The following is a 24,924-nucleotide window of genomic DNA, read 5'->3' on the forward strand; positions in this document are numbered from 1 at the left end:
TCCGCGGGGTGCTCTCCAAGATGGCGGCGCAGCGGAGGAGCCTGCTGCAGAGTGTGAGGAAAAACCCCGCCGGCCGGCGCTTCCCGGGTCCGGAGGGGGGGCGGGGGGGAGTCTCCGCATAGGAGCGGAGGGTAACTTTTTCATCAGAAGGCAATCGCCGCGCCTCCGGCTTCGGGGACGCCGCCACGGGCCGGTCCTTTTCCCCAGGAGGCGGGGGCGCGCTTGGCGCATGCGCGACCCTTCCCGCCAGCCGGCCGCCGGCGCATGCGCACTGCGAACCTTAACCGCGTGCGCCTGCGCGCGGCCTGGAAGCTGCATTCATTCATTCAATCGTATTTATTGAGCGCTTGCTCTGTGCAGAGCACTGTGCTAAGCGCTTGGAATGGACAATTGGGTAACAGATAGAGACAATCCCTGCCCAATGACGGGCCCACAGTCTAATCGGGGGAGACAGACATAAACAAGACATTATCACCATAAAAGGAGGAAGGTGCATCCTCCTCATCATAATGATAATAATGATGGTGTTTTTTATTCATAATAATAATTTGGTATTTGTTAAGCGCTTACTATGTGCCAAGCACTGTTCTAAGCGCTGCTGCTCTTACCCCAGCCGTCAGTGAAGTCACTTCACTTTTCTCTGCCTCAGTAACATCTCTAAAACGGGGATTAATAATAATAATAATAATAATGATGGCATTTGTTAAGCACCTACTATGTGCCAGGCACTGTTCTAAGCGCTGTTGCTCTTACCCCAGCCGTCAGTGAAGTCACTTTTCTGTGCCTCAGTAACCTCATCTCTAAAACGGGGATTAATAATAATAATAATAATGATGATGGTATTTGTTAAGCACCTACTATGTGCCAGGCACTGTTCTAAGCGCTGCTGCTCTTATCCCAGCCGTCAGTGAAGTCACTTCATTTTTCTGTGCCTCAGTAACCTCATCTCTAAAACGGGGATTAATAATATAATAATAATGATGATGGCATTTGTTAAGCACCTACTATGTGCCAGGCACTGTTCTAAGTGCTGCTGCTCTTATCCCAGCCGTCAGTGAAGTCACTTCACTTTTCTGTGCCTCAGTAACCTCATCTCTAAAATGGGGATTAATAATGATGATGGCATTTGTTAAGCGCTTACTATGTGCCAGGCACTGTTCTAAACGCTGCTGCTCTTATACCAGCCGTCAGAGAAGTCACTTCACTTTTATATGCCTCAGGAACTTCATCTCTAAAATGGGGGTTATTATTATTAATAATAATATTTGCAAGTGCTTATTATGTGCCAGGCATTGTTCTAAGCGCTGGGGTAGATACAAGGGAATCAGGTTGTCCTTCGTGGGGCTCCCAGGCTTCATCCCCATTTGACAGATGAGGCAACTGAGGCCCAGAGAAGTGAGGTGACCTGCCCAAAGTCACACAGCTGACAAACCGGGATTAGAACCCACGACCTCTGACTCCTAAGCCTGGACTCCTTCCACTGAGCCATGCTGCACTTACTTTGTGCCAAGCACTGTTCTCAGCGTGGCTCAGTGGAAAGAGCATGCGGTTTGGAGTCAGAGGTAAAGGGTTCGAATCCTGGTTCTGCTACTTAGCTGTGTGACTGTGGGCAAGTCACTTAACTTCTCTGTGCCTCAGTGACCTCACCTGTAAAATGGGGATTAAGACTGTGAGCACTTAGAACAGTGCTATGCACATAGTAAGCACTTAACAAATACCAACATCATTATTATTATTATTATTAAGCGCTGGGGGGAAACAAGGTGATCAAGTTGTCCCCCATGGGGCTCCCAGTCTTCATCCCTATTTCACAGATGAGGGAACTGAGGCCCAGAGGAGTGAAGGGGCTCGCCCGAGGTCACACAGCAGACGAGTGGCGGAGCCGGGATTAGAACCCACGTCCTCTGACTCCCAAGCCCTGGCCCTTGCCACTAAGGCACGCTGCTTCTCAGGGCATCTGGGCATTTTACGGGCTGGGCATGTGTGTGTGTGTGTTGTCTGTTGTGTAGGTGGAGGTTATGGGGTGTGTGTGTGGTTGCTTTGTGTTGTGGAGGTGGAGGTGGGGGGGAGGTGGATGCTTTCTGATGTGGAGGTGAGGGAGGTGGGTGTGGATGCTTGGTCTTGTGGAAGTGTGGGGGGTGGGTGGGTGTAGATGCTTTGTGTTGTGGAGGTGAGGGGTGTGTATGTGGATGCTTTGTGTAATGGAGGTGGAGATGGGGGGTGGTGTGAGTGATTTTTGTTGTGGAAGTGTCAGTGAGGGGTATGTGGATGCTTTGTGTTATGGAGGTGAGGGGGATGTGTTTGGATGCTTTGTGTTGGGGAGGTGGAGGTGAGGGGGGTGGGTGTGGATGCTTTGTGTTGTGGAAATGTCAGTGTGTGGGGGGGGTGTGGATGCTTTGTGTTGTGGAGGTGAGGAGGGTGGGTGTGGATGCTTTGTGTTGTGGAAATAGTGGAGGAGAGTGTGTGTGGATGCTTTGTGTTGTGGAGGTGGAGGTGAGGGGGGTGGGTGTGGATGCTTTGTGATGTGGAGGTGGAGGTGAGGGGGGTGGGTGTGGATGCTTTGTGTTGTGGAGGTGGAAGTGAGGAGGGTGGGTGTGGATGCTTTGTGCTGTAGAAGTGTCAGTGGGGGTGTGTGTATGTGGATGATTTATGTTGTGGAGGTGTCGGTGACGGGAGTGTGTGTGGATTTTTTTTTTATGGAGGTGTCGAGGGGTAATAATAATAATAATAATGTTGGTATTTGTTAAGCGCTTACTATGTACAGAGCACTGTTCTAAGCGCTGGGGTAGACACAGGGGAATCAGGTTGTCCCACGTGGGGCTCACAGTCTTAATCCCCATTTTCCAGATGAGGTAACTGAGGCGCAGAGAAGTTAAGTGACTTGCCCGGTCACACGGCTGACAAGTGGCCGAGCCGGGATTCGAACCCATGACCTCTGACTCCAAAGCCCGGGCTCTTTCCACTGAGCCATTTGTGTTGTGGAAGGGTCAGTGAGGGGTGTGTGGTTGGATGATTTATGTTTTGGAGGTGTCGGTGAGGGGGGTATGTGTGGATGGTTTTTGTTACGGAGGTGGTGTTGGGGGTGTGCGTGGATGATTTGTGGAAGTGTCAGTGAGGGGGTGTGTGTGTGGATTCATTAATTCAGTTGTATTTATTTAGTGCTTACTTTGTGCAGAGCACTGTACCAAGTGCTTGGAAAGTGCAATTTGGATGCTCTCTGTTGTGGAAGTGTGTGCATCTTGGCCTAGGGCGTGTGTTTCTGTACTCATTTTTGTGGGTGTGGTGCGAGATGCGTTGTGTTCCGTAGTTTCCCCCTCTAGACTGTAAACTCGGGAATGTGTCTTTTATAGTGTCCTTTTCCAAGCGCTCAGTACAGTGCTCTGCACATAGTAAGCGCTTAACAAATACCAACTTTATTATTATACCACTGATCGATTTGATCACACAGGAGGCCAATAGGAGCATATTATAGAAGAAGTATAGTAGAAGACACTCTCCCCGCCTTACCTTCTGGAGAAAGGAACTGCAGGTTGACTTGATCTTTCAGCTACTCTAAATGAATGGTTATTATGCCCAAGGAAAGTTTCTGGCAGTGTCCTTCACGGAGAAGAGAATAAGAGAAACGGTGAACTGCAGCAGGAGCGTTTAAGGGGAGACAGAAATAAGTAATGAAGAAACTGGAAAGATCAGGCGTGGAAGTCAAGTTATCTGGGTTCTAATCCCGCCTCCGCCACTTGCCTGCCGTGTGACTTTGGGCTAGTCACTTAACTTCTCTGCGTCTCCATTTCCTCATCTGTAGGCTGGAGGTTAAATATCTATTTTCCCTCCCCCTTAGACTGGAAACCTCAGGTGGGACAGGGATTGTGTCTGACCTGATTATTGTCTTGTATCCACCCCAGTTTTGATTGTTAATTAATGAAGATGCCCGACTGTGATACGTAAATGGTCACGTGCTGACAGTGAGGTTCGTTAAACACAGAAGGGGTTGATTAATTGAGTTGGGCAGTCTTCTCCTTTTGGCCCATTCGAACTCGGGGTAGAGTCTCTCCGGTTTAGGTCTCGGTGCAGACTGGCTCCCCCTTAGGATCCTACCCAGCCCCGTGATTCTACAGTTTCATTAAAACGTAGATGCTGAAAAAATTCAAAGTCCCCACCAAGTTAGAGGGGTGGCCGCAGGCGAAGAGTATGAGAAAGGAACAGTGCTTCCAAACCTGCTGAGGCCATGTGAAGAGAAACAGCGTGGCTCAGTGGAAAGAGCCGGGGCTTGGGAGTCAGAGGTCATGGGTTCAAATCCCGGCTCAGCTGCTGACAAGTTGCCCCACATGGGACAACCTGCTCACCTTGTATCCTCCCCAGCGCTTAGAACAGTGCTTTGCACATAGTAAGCGCTTAACAAATACCTTCATTATTATTATTAAGAGAGGAGTAGTCATACAGGGGACTGAATGCTTTTGGGGGTACCCTAGCGAGGAGGGTGAAGGGGTTTAGCGGGTGCGAATGGCTTCAGGGTGAAGGATGGAGTGTTCTAAAGATCCCTAAAGCTTTGGGGTGGAGGAAAAAAGGCAGTAAAACAAGTCCCCTGAGAGACAGGGCGTTTCTAATTCCCCCGTGCGTATTTACGCCCTCCCAGGGACTAGTTCAGTGTTCTGAAATCAATCGATCGTATTTATTGAGTGCTTTTTGCACTGTACTGATTACTTTGGAGAGTACAATTTAGCAGAGTAGACACATTCCCTGCCCACAACGAGCTTTTTTTTTTTTGGTATTTGTTAAGTGCTTACTATGTGCCGAGCACTGTTCTAAGACCTGGTGTAGATGTAGGGTAATCAGGTTGTCCCACATGAGGCTCACATGAGTCTCACAGTTAACCCCCATTTTACAGATGAGGTAACTGAGACCCAGTGAAGTGACTTGCCCACAGTCACCCGGCTGACAAGTGGCAGAGTGGCTGACCTCTGACTCCCAAGCCCGGGCTCTTTCCACCGACCCACACTGCTTACAGTGTACAGAGGGGGAGACAGACATTAATATAAATAAATAAATTGCCGACTCAAGTGCCACGGTGTTGAGGGAGAAGATATTGTCCCTGTCTTGCCCTGAGTACATATGGGGGTAAACAGAGAAAAAAATAAGAGCACAAAGGACTGCGAACAACCAGCAACAGAGTCAACAAACCAAGACAACTAAATGATTAGTTCTTCCTTTGGGAAGGCAGGCTAGTCCTGGAACCACCAGGCCCCAGGCAAACAAGCAGTCCTTATTTACAAACCACCACATGTCCCCTTTTGCGGTGAAACTTACAGGCTCTCTCATCATCACTGATTTTTATTGAGCTCTTACTTTTTGCAGAGGACTGCAGTTAAACCTCAGGAGAGGACGAAAATACAACAGGGTTGGTAGACATTTTTCCTGCCCACCCTGAGCTTACAGGCTAGAATTGTGGCTACCTAGGGGAACGGTCCCATGTTTTAAATTGACTAGTTTTCACCTTCCTCGGGATAAGGGGCAGATTTTCTCCTCTCCCATTTTCAGTTACAAGACCCACTTTGAAAAATGAATCTTTTTCATGCACAAAAGAATATCAAGGATGAACAACCTGTGGACAGGCCCAGTTAAAAAATGATCCCGCTGTACAAAACCACGTCACTTCTGGTGGAGGATTAAACTCGACAAAATTCCCCTTGATTTTACAAATGATATTTTTCTTCTAATAGAGGCATTCGTTTCCCGGCTGAGACGTTTGACCTTCATTTTTAAGTAAAGCCTTAACAAAAATTGAAAAAATTTTTTTTCAATTCAGTCGTATTTATTGAATGCTTACTGTGTGCAAAGCACTGTACTAAGCACTTGGGAGAGTACAATATAACAATAAACAGACACATTCCCTGCCTGCAAGGAGCTTACCGTCTACAGCGTCTTTCTATCAATGGATCGGTGTTTTGTGTTAAAATCTAGAGGCGAGTGGTGAGCACTGTGTGAATTGTGAGAACTCTGCTGTCTCTAAGTCCCGAGGTCAACGAGAAGGCCTGTTCATTTTTTCAATTCTTTCCATGTTGAGAGATTTTTCGAGTGTGTGTGTTCCCGATTTTCTTTTTTCTGCCCCCCTCCTGTGTGTTCTGTGACGCACTCCGCTGCCTCACCCTTTGTTTGGGAATCTTGCATTTACTGGTTTCTTAGCATTCACTCGCAGACCTTCCCGTGAGTTCAGCTTGCAACATGGGGGTGCTTTGAAAGAACATGACCTGGTCGGGAAAAATGCAGCGTCTGGTCTGCGGTCTCCCCGGCACAGAAAGGGGCTTTGTTTGCGAAAGGGGAAGAAGGATTGTTTTGTGTGGAGGACTAAGTGGGCCGGCCGGGGTCTGGGGGAAGGGGGATTAGCCTGGGTCTGGACTGTGGAGGCAGAAGTGGTTCAGTGTGCTCTCTCTGTGTCTCTGCCTCTCTCATCTCTCTCCAGGAGCAGCAGCCAAGCTGGACAGATGATCTGCCCCTCTGTCAGCTCTCTGGAGTTGGCTCCACTCCCAACCGAACCTACGCAGCGGACGGCAAGGGGACGGAGAGCCACCCGTTGGAGGACAACTGGCTGAAGTTTAGGTGAGAGAAGAGGGCCGAGGGGACCGAGGCAGGAGAGGGGTGGCGGGAGCCGGGGGTTGGACCATCCGGGGATCCTCAGCGGTGGCCCGGGGCCAGCTCGCTCGCCTACGTCATCCCAGGAAGCAGCGTGGCTCAGTGGAAAGAGCACGGGCTTGGGAGTCGGAGGTCATAGGTTCGAATCCCGGCTCTGCCGCTTGTCAGCTGTGTGACTGTGGGCAAGTCACTTCACTTCTCTATGCCCCAGTGACCTCATCTGGAAAATGGGATGAAGACTGTGAGCCTCACGTGGGACAACCTGATTACCCTGTATCTCTCCCAGCGCTTAGAACAGTGCTCTGCACATAGAAAGCACTTAACAAATGCCAACATTATTATTATTAAAATGGGGATAAAATCCTCCTCCCTCCTCCTCAGACTGGGAGCCTTGTGTGGGACAGGGTCTGTGTTTGTCCCAATTATCTGGTATCTACCCCGGTGTTCAGTACAGTGCCCGGCACATAGTAAGCCCTTAAAAGGTACAGTTAAAAACAGAATGACTGCACATAGAAATGGTTATGGTGGAGTCCCTCAAGAATGCCATTTGGATCCCCTACCTCTAACCCTAACCCTCCCCGCTTTCTCCCCTCCCTGTCCACCTCAGAGAGCTCTACCTCTCACATGACTTCAGACATCCTTCCCCCAGATCTACCTCGCCAGCCCTGGCTTCTCACCTCCTCAGCAATCTCCCAGTTCCTTCGGCCACAGGGATCCCTCCGCCCGGAAATCCCGCCGGGACATTTAACTCGACGTGTCTAAAATCGAACTCCTCGCCTTCTTTCCCCCTCTTGCCCCTCTGAGTTATCCACTCCCTTCTGCAACCACACCCCAGCTCACACTCTTCATTCCTCTGAAACCAGCCACCTTCTTGTGCCGCCTTCTCATCTCCTTCCCTGTTGATCCCTCGCTCACCCCGCTCCCTCCAGCCTGGAACCCTTTAGACTGCAAGCTCCCTGTGGGCCGGGATCGTACCTACCATCTTTCTGTTGTATAGTACTTTCCCAAGTGCTTAGGTCAGCGTTCAGCAAAACAGCGCTCAATAAATACCAGTGATTGATTGGAAAAGCTTTCCTGTTCAAATCTGATGGTCCAATGCTCATTCCATCTTCAAAGCCCACCTGAAAACCTACATCCTCCACCTTTACAGATTGTATCACTACGAAACACCCCAGGAACGCTTATGTCTGAACCAGTCCTTAACACTGACGTATATCTCGGCCTACCATAACCTACCGGAACTATTTTCTCTAGTGCTGTGCAAACAGTAAACGCTCAGTAAATATGACTGAATTAATTGAATATTTATTCATCCATACTCCTGCTCTCAATAATTGGCAGCGGTATTCTTTCCCTGCACCTATGATTTGTGATTAATCGTTGCCTTCTTGGCTCCCCATTACATTATAAACTTCTTGAGGACAGTGGGCTAAATGTTCTCCTTTGATGATGATTATTATTGGTACCAGTTAAGTGGTTATTATGTGGCAAACACTGTACTGAGCGCTGGGGCAGAGCTAACCAGGTTGGACACGGTCCCTGTCGCACGTGAGGCTCCCAGTTTTCATTCCCATTTTACAGATGAGGTAACTGAGGCACAGAGAAGTTAAGTTTTGGGGCTTTTTTTTTTTTTTGGTGTGTGTGAAGCACTTACTGTGTGCCAGGCATTGTACTAAGCACTGGTGTAGATTCAAGACCGTCAAGTAGGACACAGTCCATGTCCCACATAGGGCTCACCGTCTTAATCCCCATTTTCCAGATGAGGTAACTGAAGGCCCGAGGAGTGAAGTGATTTGTCCAAGGTGACACAGCGGGCAGGTGGCATAGCCGGGATCAGAGCGCAGATCCTCTGACTCCCAGGCCCGTGCTCTCTCACTAGGCCACGCTGTTTCCCCTCTCTTCTCCCGTCCGACCTCAGCCCTCCTCTCCGCTCTTTCCACCAGGAGCGAGAACAACTGCTTCGTCTACGGCATCTTCAACGGCTACGACGGCAACCGGGTGACCAACTTTGTCAGCCAGCGGCTGTCAGCGGAGCTGCTGCTGGGTCAGCTGCACTGGGACCACAGCGAAGCCGACGTGAAGCGGGTGTTGCTGCAGGTAGCGGCCCCGAGCTCCCCGGCTCCCAGCCCCTTTTCCCCGAGCTCGTTTGGTTGTGCCCGGAGATCTCTCCCTGCCAGAGGAGGAGAAGCGTCCTGGGTTCTCCCTGGCTCCCGGGAGGGCCGTTAACCGGCCCCCAAAGGACCGCCTTCGGCTCTCTTGGGACCGAGAGTCGTTCCAAGGGATGAAGAGGGGCTATGTCCTGGGGAAAGAGGAATTTGGGCCGGGAAGGCTAAAGAAGAAGGAATTTGGAACGTCTTAGGATAATGGGAGGTGCCATCTGCCTTTAAGGGAGCTTCCTGTGGGGTTGAACCTTCTCAGCAAGCAACCCGGTCCCTCTCCTTCCCGCTCTCCTTCCCGGTGGGCAGAGACGGCTGCTGCGATTGCTGCAGCCGCTGCATTCGCCAGTTCCTTTTCCTTTGGGGTCGGGACCAGCAAAGGGACAAATTCCGGATGAGTTTCGTGCCCCCAACTCTCCTTCAGCATCAGGGAATAGGAAAACGGAAAGGGGGCGGAGGGCCAGCAGGAAGATCCTGGGGCTGTTTTTCCCAGCGGCAGCCGGGGTGCGTGCTCTCAGGCCCAATTCCAGAATCCCAGGAGTTTGGAAAGCTGCCTATTATGGTAGGGGCTCCTCGGTTCTTCAGGACATCTCAACCTCTACTGCGAAGTGTGGTCTCTTTGAGCCTCCCTCTAGACTGTGAGCTATTGCGGGCCAGGAACGTATCTGCCGACTCTGTTGAATCGGACTCTTCCAAGTGTTTAGTCCAGTGCTGTGCACGCGGTAAGTGCTCAGTAAATAGCGTTGATTGATTGAGCCCCTGGAGCTGCTGCCCTGGCTGCCCCAATGGGAGTCCAGACAGACCAACGCCCTTCCCATCTTCAAAGGCCTTTTAGAAATCACTTCTCTTCCAGTAGGCCTCCCCTGACTCAAGTCTTCTCCCCTTCATTTAGTAAGGGCACTTCACCACTTGGGCACCTCCAGTTCCCTCCGCGCACCTGGAGCACTTGCATCCATAGCTTTATAATCTGTCAGTGGCATTTGTTGAGCGCTTACCGTGTGCACAGTGCTTGGGAGAGTACAGTACAACAGATTTGGTAGACCTCTTCCCTGTCCACAAGGAGCTTACAGTCTATCGCTTCCCCCTTCCTGTGGTTTATCTTGGAATCCGTTTCCCCGGTAGACCGTCCCTAAGGGCCAGGATCATGTCTCCTGATTATATTGCATCTTCCTAGTGCTCAATATAGTGCCCTGCCTCCAGGAGCTCAGTAATTACTAATGATTTATGACTGAGAGGTTTCGCTCTTTTTTTTCTTGATGGTATTTGTAAAGCGCTTACGATGTGCCACGCACCGTCCTAAACCCTGGGTTAGATACAAGCTAATCAGGTTGGACACAGTCCCTGTCCTTTGTGGGGCTCACCGTCTTAATCCCCATTTTACAGATGAGGGAACTGAGACCCAGAGCAGTGAAGTGACTTGGCCAAAGTCACAAGACAGACAGGTGGCAGAGCCGGGATTAGACCCCAGCTTCTTCTGACACCCAGCCCTGTGTTTCATCCGTTAGGCCACCCTGCTTCACTGATTTGGCAGGGATCTTTAATTTTCAGCACCGGAGGAGTTGAGACCGCAAAAGCCTTTACCAGAGTGCCCTGTGGGGCGATGGAAAACTCTGGAGAGTGGGAAGAAAGGGCTTTGTAGGAATGTAAATTCCTTTGTTTCCTACTAGCCTCATCCCTTCCACTCCCTTCCCTTGCCTTTACCTAATTGTTTCTCCCTGCCCCGCCCCACCCAGGCTTTCGATGTTGTAGAGAGGAGCTTCCTGGAGTCCATCGATGACACTTTGGCAGAGAAGGCCAGCCTCCAGTCTCAGCTCCCAGAGGTAACGCCGCCCTCTCCCCTCACCCACCCTTCAGAGAGAAGGATGGCCCCGGCCCCATCGGGAGGAAGCCGTAGAGGCTCTTTGACCCGGGGGTCACCCACGACTCTCTCGGGGCCGTGGGCCGGGCCCATGAGGGAGGGTGTTTTCACGTGGTGGGCTTTCTGTGGCCCAACGGGAAAAAATTTTATAATCTGGCTTCTGGGGGAGGGAGTCCAACAAGTGTTTTGTGCTTCACCAGACTCTCCCACTCATCTGGAGATCAAGACCGACTTGCACGGGAAGGCATTTCCTGACTGGGGTACTCTGAGTGAGGGGGGAAGAGGCGACGGTGGTCACCTGGCCCACCCCCAGGCCTTGGAGTTCCCGCTCCGGTCTCCCTGAGGCAAAGTGGGGTGGCCTCAGGCCCATGGGCTGGATCCTGTGTTCCAGGGCGTCCCCCAGTACCAGCTCCCGCCTCAGTTCCAGAAGATAGTGGAGAGGCTGAAGGCGGTAGAGAGGGAGATCTCCGGAGGGGCCACCGCCATCGTCGCCGTCATCCTCAACAACAAGCTGTACATCGCCAATGTAGGTGCGTTTCCGGCCGCGGGAGGGCCGGGGGTCCGGGAGGGAGGTGACCCCGGGGTGCGGGAGAGGGGCGGAGGCTACCGGGCGGCCCCTTTGGGCCGCGAGACCTTCCAACACCGCCTTTCGGAAGTCGGGCTGGGAGCGAAAATACCCTGGAGAAGGCCGGGGCCGAGAGGAGTGGGGTAGAGGCGATGGCTCCGGGAAGGGTCCAGAGGGGGGGTCATTCCAGCTAGCCATGTGGTGAGGTCCATCTCCCATCCCTGTCGGAGAGGCCATTGCTGTGGTTTGTTGGGTCCCGGCCCGCTCCCCCGACCCACCCAACGGTTATCCTTCTCTCTGACCCCCGCCCCTCCCTCTCAGCCGCTCTGTCGTCTCCCCCGCCGCAGGTACCAACCGTGCGCTGCTCTGCAAGTCCACAGTGGACGGGCTGCAGGTGACGCAGCTCAGCGTGGACCACACCGCCGAGAACGAGGACGAGCTCTTCCGCCTCTCCCAGCTGGGTGCGCTGCTGTCTCTCCCCCCACTTCAGACCCTCCTCACACCTCCCTCTCCACTCAACTCACTCTCCTCTCCGCTTTCTGGGTTCTCTCTGGGGGGCAAAGCCGAATGTGGGACTAACCGCCTCCAGAGATGGCAAGTAGAGAGGACCTCGGCCCGAAAATTAGCATAGTTAATTAACCCGCCCTCAGGGCCTGGAGAGCTTCTACTGCCCGATACTGGAGGAGAGCCGGCCAAGTGAAATTCTGCCCTGAGCCTCTTCTTAACTGTTGTTGCAAAGCCAATCACTCAGGAATTATCACAATAAAGGGGCGAGGTCATCTGGTCAATCTCCCAACTTGGGTAGTTTGGATATTTCAGGTACCATTCAGTGGGCTTTCCTACAGAGAAGGAAAGGGGAGAAACCAGGTAATCAGGGTCATCTTTTGAGCTTTTACCATGTGCGGAGCACTCGCTTCTGAGAGTGCATTATGAGTAGGTAGACACGTTCCCTGCCCAAAAAGAGTTTACCGTTTGAGCACTTCCGGTGTGCGCAGCACTGTTTTAAGCACTTGGAAAAGTCTAGTACAACAGAGTGGGTACATGCAATCCCTGGGCACAGGGAGCTTCTAGTCTCCTGGGGAAGACAGACATTAAAAAAGGGGAAGAGTAGTTGAGACAGTGGAGTTGGGCCTCTTGCTTTCAATTTCCGGCCTCCAGTAGCCGCTGCTGCTGGACGCTTGGGCAGAGTCTACGGTCGAGCAGTTCTAAAATCTCTCGGGGGACCCTCCGGGATCAATAAGGTTTTCTCACTCACCCTTTTTCATTCAAAGGGTGGGTTACTCTCCGGTGCCCTGGGCCCAGCCCGTGCCTGGATGCAACCCGCTGCGGGGAAAGGGTGAGGCGGAGAGCCGGATTAGGGCTGTGACTTGTCGGCCACCTTGGATTGCCAGCGTCCTAAAGTGAGCCGGTGGGGTGGGCTCTCGGGGAGCAGAGGTCCAAGAGCATATGACCTCGGTCACCCAGGTGGTGCTCAACGCAGAAGGAATCACCTGCCAACACAGACCTACAGGCGAGGAAAAGGGACAGAATAATAATAATAATTCTGGTGTTTGCTTAGCACTATTATGTGCCAAGCACTGGGGTAGATGCAAAATAATCAGACAAAAGTAGCCCTTACCCCACACGGGACTCACAGCCTAAGAGGAAGGGAGAAGAGGCATTGAACCCCCATTTTACCAATGAGGAGACTGAGGCCCAGAGAAGTCCAGAGACTGGCCGAAGGTCCGACAGCGGGCAAGGGGCCGAGCCCAGATAGGAACCCGGGTCTGCCGACTCCCCGATCTGTGTTCCTTCCACAAGGCCACGTGGCTTCTCTAGGAGGTAGATGTCGATTGGGCCGCCACGATCAGCTCAGGTGATCAGGAAACTAAAGGAGCATCCACTCGGGCAGTCCAAACGAGTTGGGTTTCTTCATCGTGAAACGACCCGGGCCGGGCCACGATCCGTGGCTACAGAACCACCAGGGAGGTGGGCGTTCTAGTCCGAACTGTCATCCTCGCTCAGCATGAAGGATGAGTAAGTCCATCATCAGTGGTGTTTATTGAGCGCTTACTGCCTGCAGAGCGGTGTACTAAGCGCTCGGAAAAGTACAGAACTTGAGAAGCAGTGTGGCCTAGCGGAAGGAGCACAGACTTGGGAGTCAGAGGACCTGAGTTCTAATCCCGGCTCCTCTACTTGTATGCTGTGTAACCTGGGGCAAGTCATTTCTCTTCGCCTCGGTGACATCTCTGGAGTGGGGAGTAAGACCGTCAGCCCTTTGTGAGACAGGGACTGTGTCCAACCTGATTAGGGTTTAGTACAGTGGCTGGCACATAGCAAGTGCTTAAAAAATGCCACAGTTGTCATTTTCATTACAGTTCAGTAGAGTTGGTAGGCATGAACCTTTATGATAACAAAAGTAGAGGTGGAAGAAATAGTAGCGTGTAAGGAGATGTACAGAGTTGCTGCGGGACTGGGGTGACTGTCGAAATGCCGAAGGGTCACCCCGCCACGTGGAAGTGGGTTGGGGGAGCTTTCTGGTTAATGAAAAATTCAGCTCTCTGCCGGGGGCTTTGGGTGGGAGTGTCAGAGGGTGTGGTGTGGGGGGATGGGGGTCAGCCTTTCCCCATTTTTCCCCTTTTCAGCCCCTCACCTATTCTACGGGACCTAACGCACCCCGACCCGCCTCTTTTCGGGGCAGATGTTGTCCTCCTGTCAGCAGTGAACACTGAATAGGTGAGCAGTGTGTCTAGTGGAAAGAGAACGGGCCTGGGAGTCAGAAGGAACTGGGTTCTCATCCCGGCTCTTCCCCTCGTCTGCTATGGGACCTTGGGGAAGTCATTTCATTTCCCCGTGACTCAGTTAACTCAGCTTTAAAATGGGAATTGAGACCGTGAGCCCCATGTGGGACAGGGACTCTGTCCAACCCGATTAGCTTGTATCTACCCCAGTGCTTGACCCATAGTAAGTGCGTAAAAGTCACCGTTTTTAGAAAGATAGGGGCCAGAGAGGAGTTGTTCTGTTTCACTCTTTGTCTGTTTCCCCTCTAGGCTTGGATGCAGGGAAGATCAAGCAGGTGGGCATCCTGTGTGGGCAGGAGAGCACACGGCGCATCGGGGATTATAAAGTCAAGTACGGCTACAGCGACATCGAGCTGCTCAGGTAAGCGGAGGGCCGGTTCCCCGCCTCTGCCCAGGCCGGGTGGCCCCGGGGTCAGGCCTGAGCGAGAGCCCGAGGAGGGGCCCATTTAACGGCTTCTGCCCATTCTCTTCCCCCACAGACCGTGAGCCCGCCCTCTAGACTGTGACCTTGTTGTGGGCGGGGATTGTCACTATTTTTAGCATTGTACTTTCCCAAGCGCTCAGTACGGTGCTCTGCACACAGAAAGCGCTTAATAAATACGATCGATTGATGGAGCGATTGAGCCCGTCCCTCCGATGGGGGTGGCGCCCCGGGGTTCCCGATGGCAGGGGGCTGACCCCCTGCCGCTAGGACTGCACAGCCACGAGGGAGGGGCAGAAGGAGGATGGGCAGGCCGCCCCCGGATCAAGAATAGCCGCTCCCGCCCTGGCTCCGAACCTGCTCTAGTGTCAGGACGTGTGTCTGGGTCTGGGTCTCCCCTGGTTCCCTGCGGCCCCGCCCTGGACAGCGGCCACTACTTTGGTTTTGTCGGGAGTCTGGGAGAGGCTCGTGCAGAGGCGGGAAGTGGGAGCCGGGAAATCCTGGGGGCCACCCACAACCTCAGCCTCCTGCTACAGGAATCAATCCACCAGTCAGGCAGTCGGCGGTATTTATTGAGAAAACGAGAAGCAGCATGGCCTAGTGGATCCTCGCAATCAGAAGAGCCTGGGTTCGAATCCCAGCTCTGCCACTTGTCTGCCGTGTGACCTTGGAGAAGTCACTTTACTTCCCTGTGCCTCAGTGACCTCATCTGTAAAATAAGACTGCGAGGCCCACGTGGGACAGGGCCTGTGTCCAACCTGATGAATGTACCCCCGGCGCCTTAGTACCGTGCCTGGCACATAGCAAGCGCTTAACAAATTCGGTTGACAACGGTTTATTGAGTGCTTACTGTCTGCGGAACACTGTAGAGTAAATATTCAGGAAAGTGCGGCGGTACAATGCAGTAGGAATAATAATTGTGGCATTTGTGAAGCACCTGGTATGTATCAATCACCGTACTAAGCTTTAGGGTAGATCCAAGATAATCAGATCCCACAAGGGTCTCACAGTCCGAGTAGGAGGGAGAACAGACATGAAATCCCCATTTTGCAGATGAGGGAACTGAGACACAGAGAAGTGACTTGCCCAGCGTCACACAGCAGAGAAGCAGCAGAGTCAGGGTTAGAACCCAGGTCCTCTGAGTCCCAGCCCCAAATTCTTTCCACTAAGACATGCTGCTTCACGATCCCTGTCCTCAAGGCGCTTACGGTTTAGTTGGGGGAACAGATAGAGGAAGGGGAAGGGGAAGCAGCAGACCCTAAGGATCTGGACATAAGCGCGATGGGACTGGAGATGGGTATCAGATCGCTCAAGGGGCTCACGGCCAGATGCATAGGCAGTGCAGAAGGGAAGACGAATAGGGTGGGGAAATGAGGACGTAGTCGGGGAAGGCTTCCTGGAGGAGGTGTGAGATTAGTAGGGCTTTGAGAGTGGAGAGAGCGGCGGGCTGTCGGTTACAAAGGAGGGGGGAGTTCCGGGTCAGAGGGAGGACGTGGCCGAGAGGTCGGCGGCGAGATCGACGAAATCGAGGTGCAGAGTGGGTTGGCGTTAAAGGAGCGAAGTGTGCGTGCCGGGCTGCAGTGGGAGATGAGCGGCGTTCGGTAGGAGGTAGGGAGCCGGTGGAGGGTTTGAAAGCTGATGGGGAGGAATCCCGTGCGGAGGTGGATGGGCAACCACCGGAGATTTCCCCGCCCTCCCCCTGAGAGCGGGGGTGGTGCCGGGGAGCGAGTGGGTGCTGGGTCCCCCAGGGGCCTGGGGGGTGGCGTGGGGACTGGGAGGGAGGGGAGGACAGAGAGGAAGGCAGGCGGGGAGGGACGAAGGGCATCGTCAGAAGCGGTGGACGAAAAGGGGCACGGGAGGAGAAGAGGAGACGGTTGGGGTGAAGGGGATAGTCGCGAAAGAATGGAATCCAAACTGGCAGAAACTAGGAGGAAAAGAGAATTGGCATGATGAGCTGTGGGGCAAGGAAGGGGCAGAAGAGAGGGATAGGAAGAGTTCACAGGCGACAAAGAAGATGCTCGAGAGGAGCCGGGGAGAGCGCGGCCAAGAAAATTCCCTGAACGTTTCTCCCGAATCAGCTGGTTCCAAGGCACTGGCCATCTGGTCCTGCTTTTCGGCTCCAAGAGCAAGAATTAAGGAGCGAGACTTTGGGGTCTTCTGCTGTAAAACCAGCGGGCCCTGGCGGTCTTGTTTTTTAAAAAAAACCCTCTGCCCGATCCCTCCAGATTTCCAGATAAGCGGGATCTGGATTGCTTTCAAATAAACATCCCTATCGTCCAGGTGGAATTTTTGAATTTTCTGAGGTCTGTCTGACATCATCGAGGTCCTCTTAACATTTTGGTGAAGAGTAAGACGGCCCGGTTGCCTAGCCTCTCGGAGAGTTCGTTGGTGCTGTGCCACCTGCCTGGTGGAGGAGAAGGAGAGGGCCCGGCTCTCCCGAGATGGCTGGCCCTGTCTTCTTTCCCTCCGTACACTGGGGGAGTGGAGAGAGAGCAGGACCGGGGCACCCGGAGCCGGCGTGCCTGTGAGCTCCAAGGGCTCCGGTAGATCTGAAATGTGGCACCTTGGCTCCTTACTTTGTTAACCGCGTCCTTTCCCTTCCCGCCGTCCTCCCTCCTCCATCCCCCCTCCCCGTCTCTCTGTGTTTCCCCTCCCGTCTGGCGACCGTCACCGTGCCGGGAACGGGCAGCGTTTCCACCCCACAGGGCGACAGGGTGTGCCCAGAATGCTAAAAAACCCTTTCCCCGGGCTTTCTCTCCCAGCTCTGCCAAGTCCAAACCGATCATCGCCGAGCCAGAAGTTCACGGAGGTCAGTCCCTGGAAGGGGTGACGGGCTTTCTGGTATTGATGTCCGAAGGGCTCTACAAGGCTTTGGAAGCAGCCCATGGGCCCGGGCAGGCCAATCAGGTGAGGCGGCCGCGGCCGGACGTGGGTGCGCCCCCATCCCTCCCCGCCCCCAACATCTCCCGTGTCTGTCCAAGTCAGAAGGTAGCCGAGATGTAGGCTCTCCCCCACGGGTTCCTGTTGGCTACACGGCCGGGCCAGATGGTGGTGGATGATGATGATATCTGTGGTGTTTGTTAAGCGCTTACTACGTGCCGGGCACTGTACAGGCAAACGGGGACGGATGCAGTCCCTGGCCCAGACTGGGCTCACGGTCTTAATCCCCATTTTCCAGATGAGGGAACTGAGGCCCAGGGAAGTGAAGCGACTTGCCCAAGGTCCCACAGCAGGCAAGTGGCGGAGCTGGGATTAGAACCCAGATCCTTCTGAGTCCCAAGCCCAGGCTCTCTCCACTAGCCACCCGATGCCCCTTGGAGCCTCTGGTTTTCACACCCTAAGGGCTCCCGGCAAATGGGGGCCCGGTCCTTTGTGGGTGGCGTTGCTCTGGGGATCTCAAGTGCAGCCACGAGACGTCTTTGGTGTTATCCCGGCCCGTGCTCAGCCTTGCAGAAGATATCGGGGAACCGCCACCCCCTGAAAAGACCCACTGGCCCACAGGGTCGAGGTTCGAGGCAGGGAGTAGGAGGCGCGTCGCCCAGGGGCCTGAGAGAGGCTGGACACGGAAGCCGGGGCCCTTCCTCCCCCGAGAGGACCCCCCCTGCCCCGGTGATGGGTGCTGTTCCCGTGGGCATCCTGGGAGGAGGGATGGGATGGGACGGGACAGGGCGCCGGGCTGCTCCTGTGTGGCCCAGCTCTGGGCGTGTGCTCAGCGCAGTTCGAGGAAATGAAGACAAGGCAGCTCTGCTACTAGTCTGCTGTGTGACTTAGGCCAAGTCACTTCATTCCTCTGGGCCTCGGGTCCCTCATCTGTAAAACGGGGGTTAAGACTGTGAGCCCCACGTGGGACGTGGATTGCGTCCATCCTGATTAGCTTGTATCTACCGCAGCGCTTAGTACGGTGACGGGGAGCAGGGTGGCTTAGCGGATGGAGCCCGGGCCTGGGAGTTAGAAGGCCATGGGTTCTAATCCCGGCCCTGCCTCTTATCTGCCGGGTGACCTTGGGCAAATCACTTCACATGTCTGTGTCTCAGTTACCTCGTCTGTCAAATGGGGATTGAGACTGTGAGCCCCAAATAGGACAGAGACTGTGTCCAACTTGATTTGCTCGTATCCATCCCAGCACATAGTACAGTGTCCGGCAGATGGTAAACGCTTAACGAATACCGTCATTATTATTTTTAACAAATAGCATTTTTAAAAAAAGACAGCCATCTTCTGAGGTGGTTTTGGATCGGGGGTTCAGAATAACTGAGTTCTCAGTATGGCTGCCAGCTTATCTCTCACCGAGCCTCAGTTTCCTCATTTTGGGCAGGGGGTGATAATAATAATAACCAAGGGTTCAAAGCCTAGGTAATACTGGTACTTATGATCCTTGTTAAGCTCTTACTATGTGCTGAGGCCTGCTGGGGTAGATAGAAGATCATCAGGTCGTACACAGTCCCTGGCCCTGACCCACAGGAGGCTCACAGTGTAAATAAGAGCGAGAACGGGTATCGAATCCCCATTTTACCGATGAGGAAACTGAGGCAGAGAGCTAGCGACCCGCTCGAGGTCATCCAGCCGGCCGCCGGTGGTTTTGAACTCCTGGTGAGAGAAGAGTGCTGGACGCCAGGCCCGGCAGCCGGTGCCGTTGCGATTTGGACACATTGACGCTGTGTTCTGCCATGAGCTGGGTTTGGGCCAAGGACCTCACAGGGCTGGGTTGGCAGGGTAGGCATTCCCTTCCTCCTTCGCTCCCTCCCTTCCTCCCTCCCACCTCCTGCTCGGCTGGCTGGTCGCTCGTCCCTTAGCGGCCTGACCCCGGTTCCCTTCCCCTGGGCCACGGTGGGCCGGCTCTAGGCCGCGCTGGGACCTCACTCTGACTCAACCCTCCCCACCCCAATTGCAAGAGATCGCTGTGAGGATAGACACCGTATTTGCCAAACAGCTCTCGCCGGCCACGGTGGGCTGTCTCTCGGCCACCTAGGGCCCCGACTCTGACGCGCACCCCTCTCTTCCCCTTTGCCCCCCACCCCGGTTCCAGGAGATCGCCGTGACGCCGCACTTGCCAAGCAGACCTCCCTCCCCGGACACGACGGGCCGCCTCTCGGCCGGCTCTTAGCCGCCCCTGACTCTGACTGTCGGCCCTCTCTCCCCCCTCGCGCCCTCCCCCCAAATCCAGGAGATCGCCGCGATGATAGACACGGAGTTTGCCAAGCAGACCTCCCTGGACGCGGTGGCCCAGGCGGTGGTGGACCGGGTGAAGCGGATCCACGGCGACACCTTCGCCAGCGGGGGCGAGCGCTCCAGGTTCTGCCCCCGCCACGAGGACATGACCCTGCTGGTGAGGAACTTTGGCTACCCGCTGGGTGAGATGAGCCAGCCCGCGCTGACCCCGGCCCCAGGTACGTTCCGCCCCCCCGCCCCCTCCGCACGATAGAGCGCGGGCCTGAGAGTCTGATCCGGGCTCTGCAACTTGTCTGCTGTGTGACCTTGGGCAAGTGACTTCCCTTCTCTGGGTCTCAGTTACCTCATCTGTAAAATGGGGATCAAGACTGTGAGCCCTATGAGGGATAGGGACTGTGTCCAACACGATGAACCTGCCCCCGTGTCTCGGCAGGCAGGCGGGCAAGATCAGTCAGGGAGTTCTCAAGCCGTCACAGCCTGCAGAATCCGTCGAGGCGGGATGGGGGACGGGGGTGAGGGGCGGTGGGGCATCCAGCAGGGTCAGAGAAAGCAGAAGTTGTTCTGCCGTCCCCAGAATTGTCTTTCAAGCCAGACAACTTGATTCTTAGTACCTAATCCTGGCCTCCTGGGACCACTCCCTGCTTCCCCGCCCTCCCAGGCACGATTTTGAGGTTCCATGGGCATGTCGAGAAGGAAGCCGGTTGCGTCCGCCGTCTTCAAGGGGTGGAGTTGAGGTGGGGGAGGGTGGAGGAGGGAAACTGGGACTCCCTGCCTTGGGAATCCTACTTACCCAGCAGTAAGGGGAGCCCCGGGGCTGGATGGGGCAGGGCCCGTGGTCTCCCGACGATGATCCCAGCAGGGAGGCGGGGCCGGAGCCGCCCGGGCACGGCTCAGCCCCGGGATTGACCACCCCCCGCCCCGTCTTCAGACCCCCTGAAGCCTGGGGTCTCCCAGGGGGCCTCTGACACGCGATTCCTTTCCGTGTGCCCCGCAGGGGGACGGGTGTATCCCGTGTCGGTGCCGTACTCCAGCGCCCAGAGCACAAGCAAGACCAGCGTGACGCTGTCCCTCGTCATGCCCTCCCAGGGCCAGATGGTCAACGGCGCCCACAGCGCTTCCACTCTGGACGAAGCCACGCCCACCCTCACCAAGTGAGTAGCAGTCAGCATCGAACGGGCTCCTCCTCGGCGCTTGGGAGGTCGCGGCCTAGCGGGGAAGACGGCCACTAAGATAAACGACAAGAAAGGAGCCCACGGCCCGTCCCGCACTCCAGTGGAGCCTGGTGGAGGGAGAACGGGGCAGCTGCCGCCCTCGACTTCCCTTGGGGGCCAATAGATTAAGGGCAGCACCGTCACCCGGGTATTTTTTTTTTCCCAGCGCTCTGCACACAGTGAGCGCTTAATACCGTTGCTGCTGATACTTCCACTGGGGAAATGGCTCCCACATTCACGACCGGTCAGTTGGCTATGGAGTCACCCCTGCACCCATTCCCTCAGAAATCGGGCGGAAACCCATTTAAGAGCCTTCTGGCCTCTGATTCATTTGAGGGGGGAACCGTGCTCTCTGGGTGACAGTTACGGGCCAGATTTGAGGCCCCGCACACAGGCGTGTTTGCTGTGGCGTTGTCCAGACCCCTCCTGACTTTGAGCTGCTGCCTTCTGGGGGAAAAGTACCCCGGAAAATCTCGACCGCTTTGCAGACGCCAATGTGGCAAGGGCCTGGTGAGCAGGGGAGCACGAGGCAGGATCTCGACCGCTTTGCAGACGCCAATGTGGCAAGGGCCTGGTGAGCAGGGGAGCACGAGGCAGGCGCAGAGTCCCCTCAGAAGAGCAGACCTGCCCGACAGGTTTTGCGTCCGTCCGGCCTCTCGCCCTGCCTGGAACGTGGAGTCCGGTCCCGGCCAGAGAGCGGCTCTGATTTCTGCATTCTGCTCTCTCCCTCCCTCACGGGATCCCACCCGGAGCCGCCCCGCTCGGCCCGGGCCACCACCGGCCTTGGCCTCCCTCGCCAGTCCCCCCCCCCCCACCTCGGGGGACGGCCGCACGGTGAAGCGAGTTGCTCGCCGCCGGCTAGCTCGCGGCGGACCCCGCTGGTGGGATGGGATCTCTGGGCCGGGGGTGAGATTTCTCCCAGGGCCCTTGCCCCGTCCCCCTCCTAACAAAGGCCCCGTGTGTCGAGCCGCCCGCCCCCAGAGCCGAGGGCCCCTCCTGTCTGCCCGGGGGGCCTCAGGTGCCACCGGACCCCGGGACCGGGAGGGGCCGGTGCCTGGCGGGGGGGCAGAGATGGAATCCTGGACGCCGGCTCCGCTGCGTGGGAGGGGAGAGAGCACTTGAGCCCTCCGCTGGCTCTCCCCGGCTAGAGGGGAGGCTGGTCCTGGCCCCCCCAGGCCTCCCCCCACCTCCTCGTCCCAATGGGGTAACTCACGGGCGGGCAGCCTGGCGAGACATTACGGGAGGACGAAGCTCCCGGACCTCGCAGCTGGCCGCAGCGTCGGGGCAGGATTGGGCCGTGGATTCCCCGTCGATTTCCCCCGTCTCTCATTGTCGCCCGCAGCCAGAGCCCGACCATGACCCTCCAGTCGACCAACACGCACACCCAGAGCAGCAGCTCGAGCTCTGACGGGGGCCTCTTCCGCTCGCGCCCTTCCCACTCCCTGCAGCCCGACGAGGACGGCCGCGTGGAGCCCTACGTGGACTTTGCCGAGTTCTACCGGCTCTGGAACGTGGACCACGCCGAGCAGGGGGCCCTGGCTGTGCCTTAGTGTCCGCGGAGACGCCAGAGAGAGACCGAGAGAGAACCGTCCCCCCGGGGATGCAGATTAATCGCCCTGTGTGGCCCGGCGGCCCCCTGAGGGCAGACCGGATGGCCCCGTGGGCCACTGAGCCGGTGCCTTGGGGAGTGACCGTGTGGGCAGGGATGCCTCCTCTTCTCTCTTGCCACGCTTCCCGGGGCAGCTGGGACCCAACTCCCGGAAATGGGGTTTCCCCCCGCCGCCCCCCGAGCCGTAACACTCCCCGGGTCCGGGGATCAGCTCAGCAGCGAGCCTTATGTTGCCAAAAGGAGGTCAGCGCAGACTGTGTCACGGGGGCCTGTATCTCACCTGTCACTTCAGATCAGGGTGGGGAAGTGCGGCTCCCGCCTCGAAAATGGAGCGCTTCAGCCGATGCCTCCATTTCTCAGAATAAATGTCGCGGTCTGCAGCGGAGGGGCTGCGGGCATGTCTTTGATTTGTCCGAAAGTGATTTTGTAGTCACCCTGGAAGGTGCCGGTCAAAAACCCTGGAGGTTGGAATTCTCAATTGAACTTTGGCTCACAGGCAAGCTTCTTCCCCTTCCCCCCACCTGGCCTTGGCCTCGCCCCCTAGAAGTGCCCAGTGGCTGTGCCACCTCTTGACCAGAACCCCCCCTCCATTTCTCAGGCACTCGATCGATGAGTAGTAGCCGCTGAACTTTTACCGCATGCAGAGCGCTGTACTAAGCGCCTGGGAAAGAACAGCTTTTCAATCCTCTCGATCTCATGGTTTAGAAACTGAAACGGGGACCTCCAGTCCAGGGGTGAAGGGTTAGGTCCCGGCGCCGCTCTCCCCTGCCTTACCTCTGCAGCTCTTGAGAGGTGGTGGTTCCGATCAACGACGGAGTCCAGCAGTCAGTTGTATTTACTGAGTATTTACCGCGTGCAGAAGATCGTAGTGGGCATTTGGGAGAGTACAGTAGAACAGTAGAACAGACGCATTTCCTACCCACAACGAGCTTCAGTCTAGAAGGGGAGAGAGACATTAATATGAATAAATAATAATTACGGTATTTGTTAAAGGCTTATTATGTGCCAGGCGCTAAATTACGAATATGTACGAAAGTGGGGCTGGGTGGGGGGGATGAAGAAAGGGAGCAAGTCAGGGCGGCGCAGAAGGGAGTGGAAGAAAAGGAAAAGAGGATTTAATCAGGGAAGGCTTCTTGGAGGAGATGGGCCTTCAAAAAGGCTTTAAAGTGGTGGGGGCAGCAATTGTCGTCGCAGTCACCCGGGAACCCAAGTTTGACCCCCAGCCTGGGGGGGGGTTGGGGGGAAAAAGAGCCCCCCTGGTGCAGAGGATTGTTCTGACCTCCTGGCAAGGAAACACCTCAGTTGTGGTCTGGTGGGGGAGCCAGACATTAAAATCAATTGAGCGGAAGAAATAACGAGTGAAGAATGTGAGCTGGAGGGTAGAAGAGTAAATGGTAGTAATAATAATAATGATGATGGTATTTATTCAGTGGTTACCAGGTGCCATAAGCGCTGGGGTGGTTACACATGGAACCGGGCACAATCCCTGTCCCATATGAGGCCCACAGTCTCGATCCCCATTTTACAGATGAGGTAGCTGAGGCACAGGGCAGTGAGGTGACTTGCCCGAGGTCACACAGCAGACAAGTGGCGCAGCCGGAATTAGAACCCGCGGTAAGAGAGTAGCAGCTGATGGGGAGCTTTGGAGTCAATAATAGGGAAACAGCGTGGCCTAGAGGACCTGGGTTCTGATCCTGCCTCTGTCCTTTGCCGCGTGGCCCGAACAAGTCACTTCACTTCTCTACGCCTCGGTCACCTCATCTGTAACTGGGGATTAAGACTGTGAGCTTCATTTGGGACATGGACTTTGTCCAACCCGATGAGCCTGTATCTTTCCCCGTGCTTAATACGGCACCTGACGTAGAAAGCACTTAACAAATACCATGCAAAAAAGAAAAATCAGTGGTGAGGAATGAATGTTTTATTCCAGCAAAAATGGAAAGTCAGGGTAGGCTTTTGTGGAGGGAAGGCTTATGTTCCAAAGACATTTTAAGACGATCCATACTGCTGTCAGGAGATGATGATGATAATGGTATTTTTTAAGTGCTTACCATGTGCCGAGCACTGTCCTAAGCACTGGGATAACACAAGATAACCAGGTGCCACCTGGGGCTCACAGTCTAAGTAGGAGGGAGAGCAGGTATCGAATCCACCATTTTGCAACTGAGGGACCCGAGTCAGAGAAGTTAAGTGACCTGTCCAAGGTCACGCACAGCAGGTCTGTGGCGGAGCTGGGATTAGAACCCAGATCCTCTGTCTCCCAGGCCCTCGCTCTTTCTACCAGGCCACGCTCCTTCCATCTTCAAAATGGCTGACCACGCCTCCTCCGCAACTCTGTCTGAAATGGCCAACCCTGCTAGCTGACCCCCGGCGTCCCGCCCGTCAGCGCTCAGTAAATACCAGCGATCGATCGATTATAAAATGGACAGTCGAGCCACCTTCCTCACACCTCTGCCTCCAAAATGGCGGGCCACACCGACTTCCCCGCCGTTTCACCTGCAAGATGGCTCGCCACCCCCACCTACTTAACT

General features: G+C 55.1%; 1 protein-coding gene across 1 annotated transcript; it reads left to right on the plus strand.

Annotated features, from left to right (window-relative positions):
* Positions 1 to 22,795, plus strand: TAB1 (TGF-beta activated kinase 1 (MAP3K7) binding protein 1). Its single transcript, XM_029078600.1, has 11 exons — positions 1 to 53; positions 6,455 to 6,591; positions 8,568 to 8,721; positions 10,514 to 10,600; positions 11,030 to 11,168; positions 11,551 to 11,664; positions 14,233 to 14,344; positions 17,167 to 17,311; positions 19,569 to 19,791; positions 20,568 to 20,724; positions 22,127 to 22,795. The coding sequence occupies exons 1-11, from the start codon at positions 21 to 23 to the stop codon at positions 22,332 to 22,334; spliced, it is 1,509 nt and encodes a 502-aa protein (XP_028934433.1). The 5' UTR covers positions 1 to 20; the 3' UTR covers positions 22,335 to 22,795.
* The last annotated feature ends 2,129 nt before the right edge of the window (positions 22,796 to 24,924 follow it).

This window comes from Ornithorhynchus anatinus, chromosome 14 (assembly GCF_004115215.2).
Source record: "Ornithorhynchus anatinus isolate Pmale09 chromosome 14, mOrnAna1.pri.v4, whole genome shotgun sequence".
Classification (NCBI taxonomy): domain Eukaryota; kingdom Metazoa; phylum Chordata; class Mammalia; order Monotremata; family Ornithorhynchidae; genus Ornithorhynchus; species Ornithorhynchus anatinus.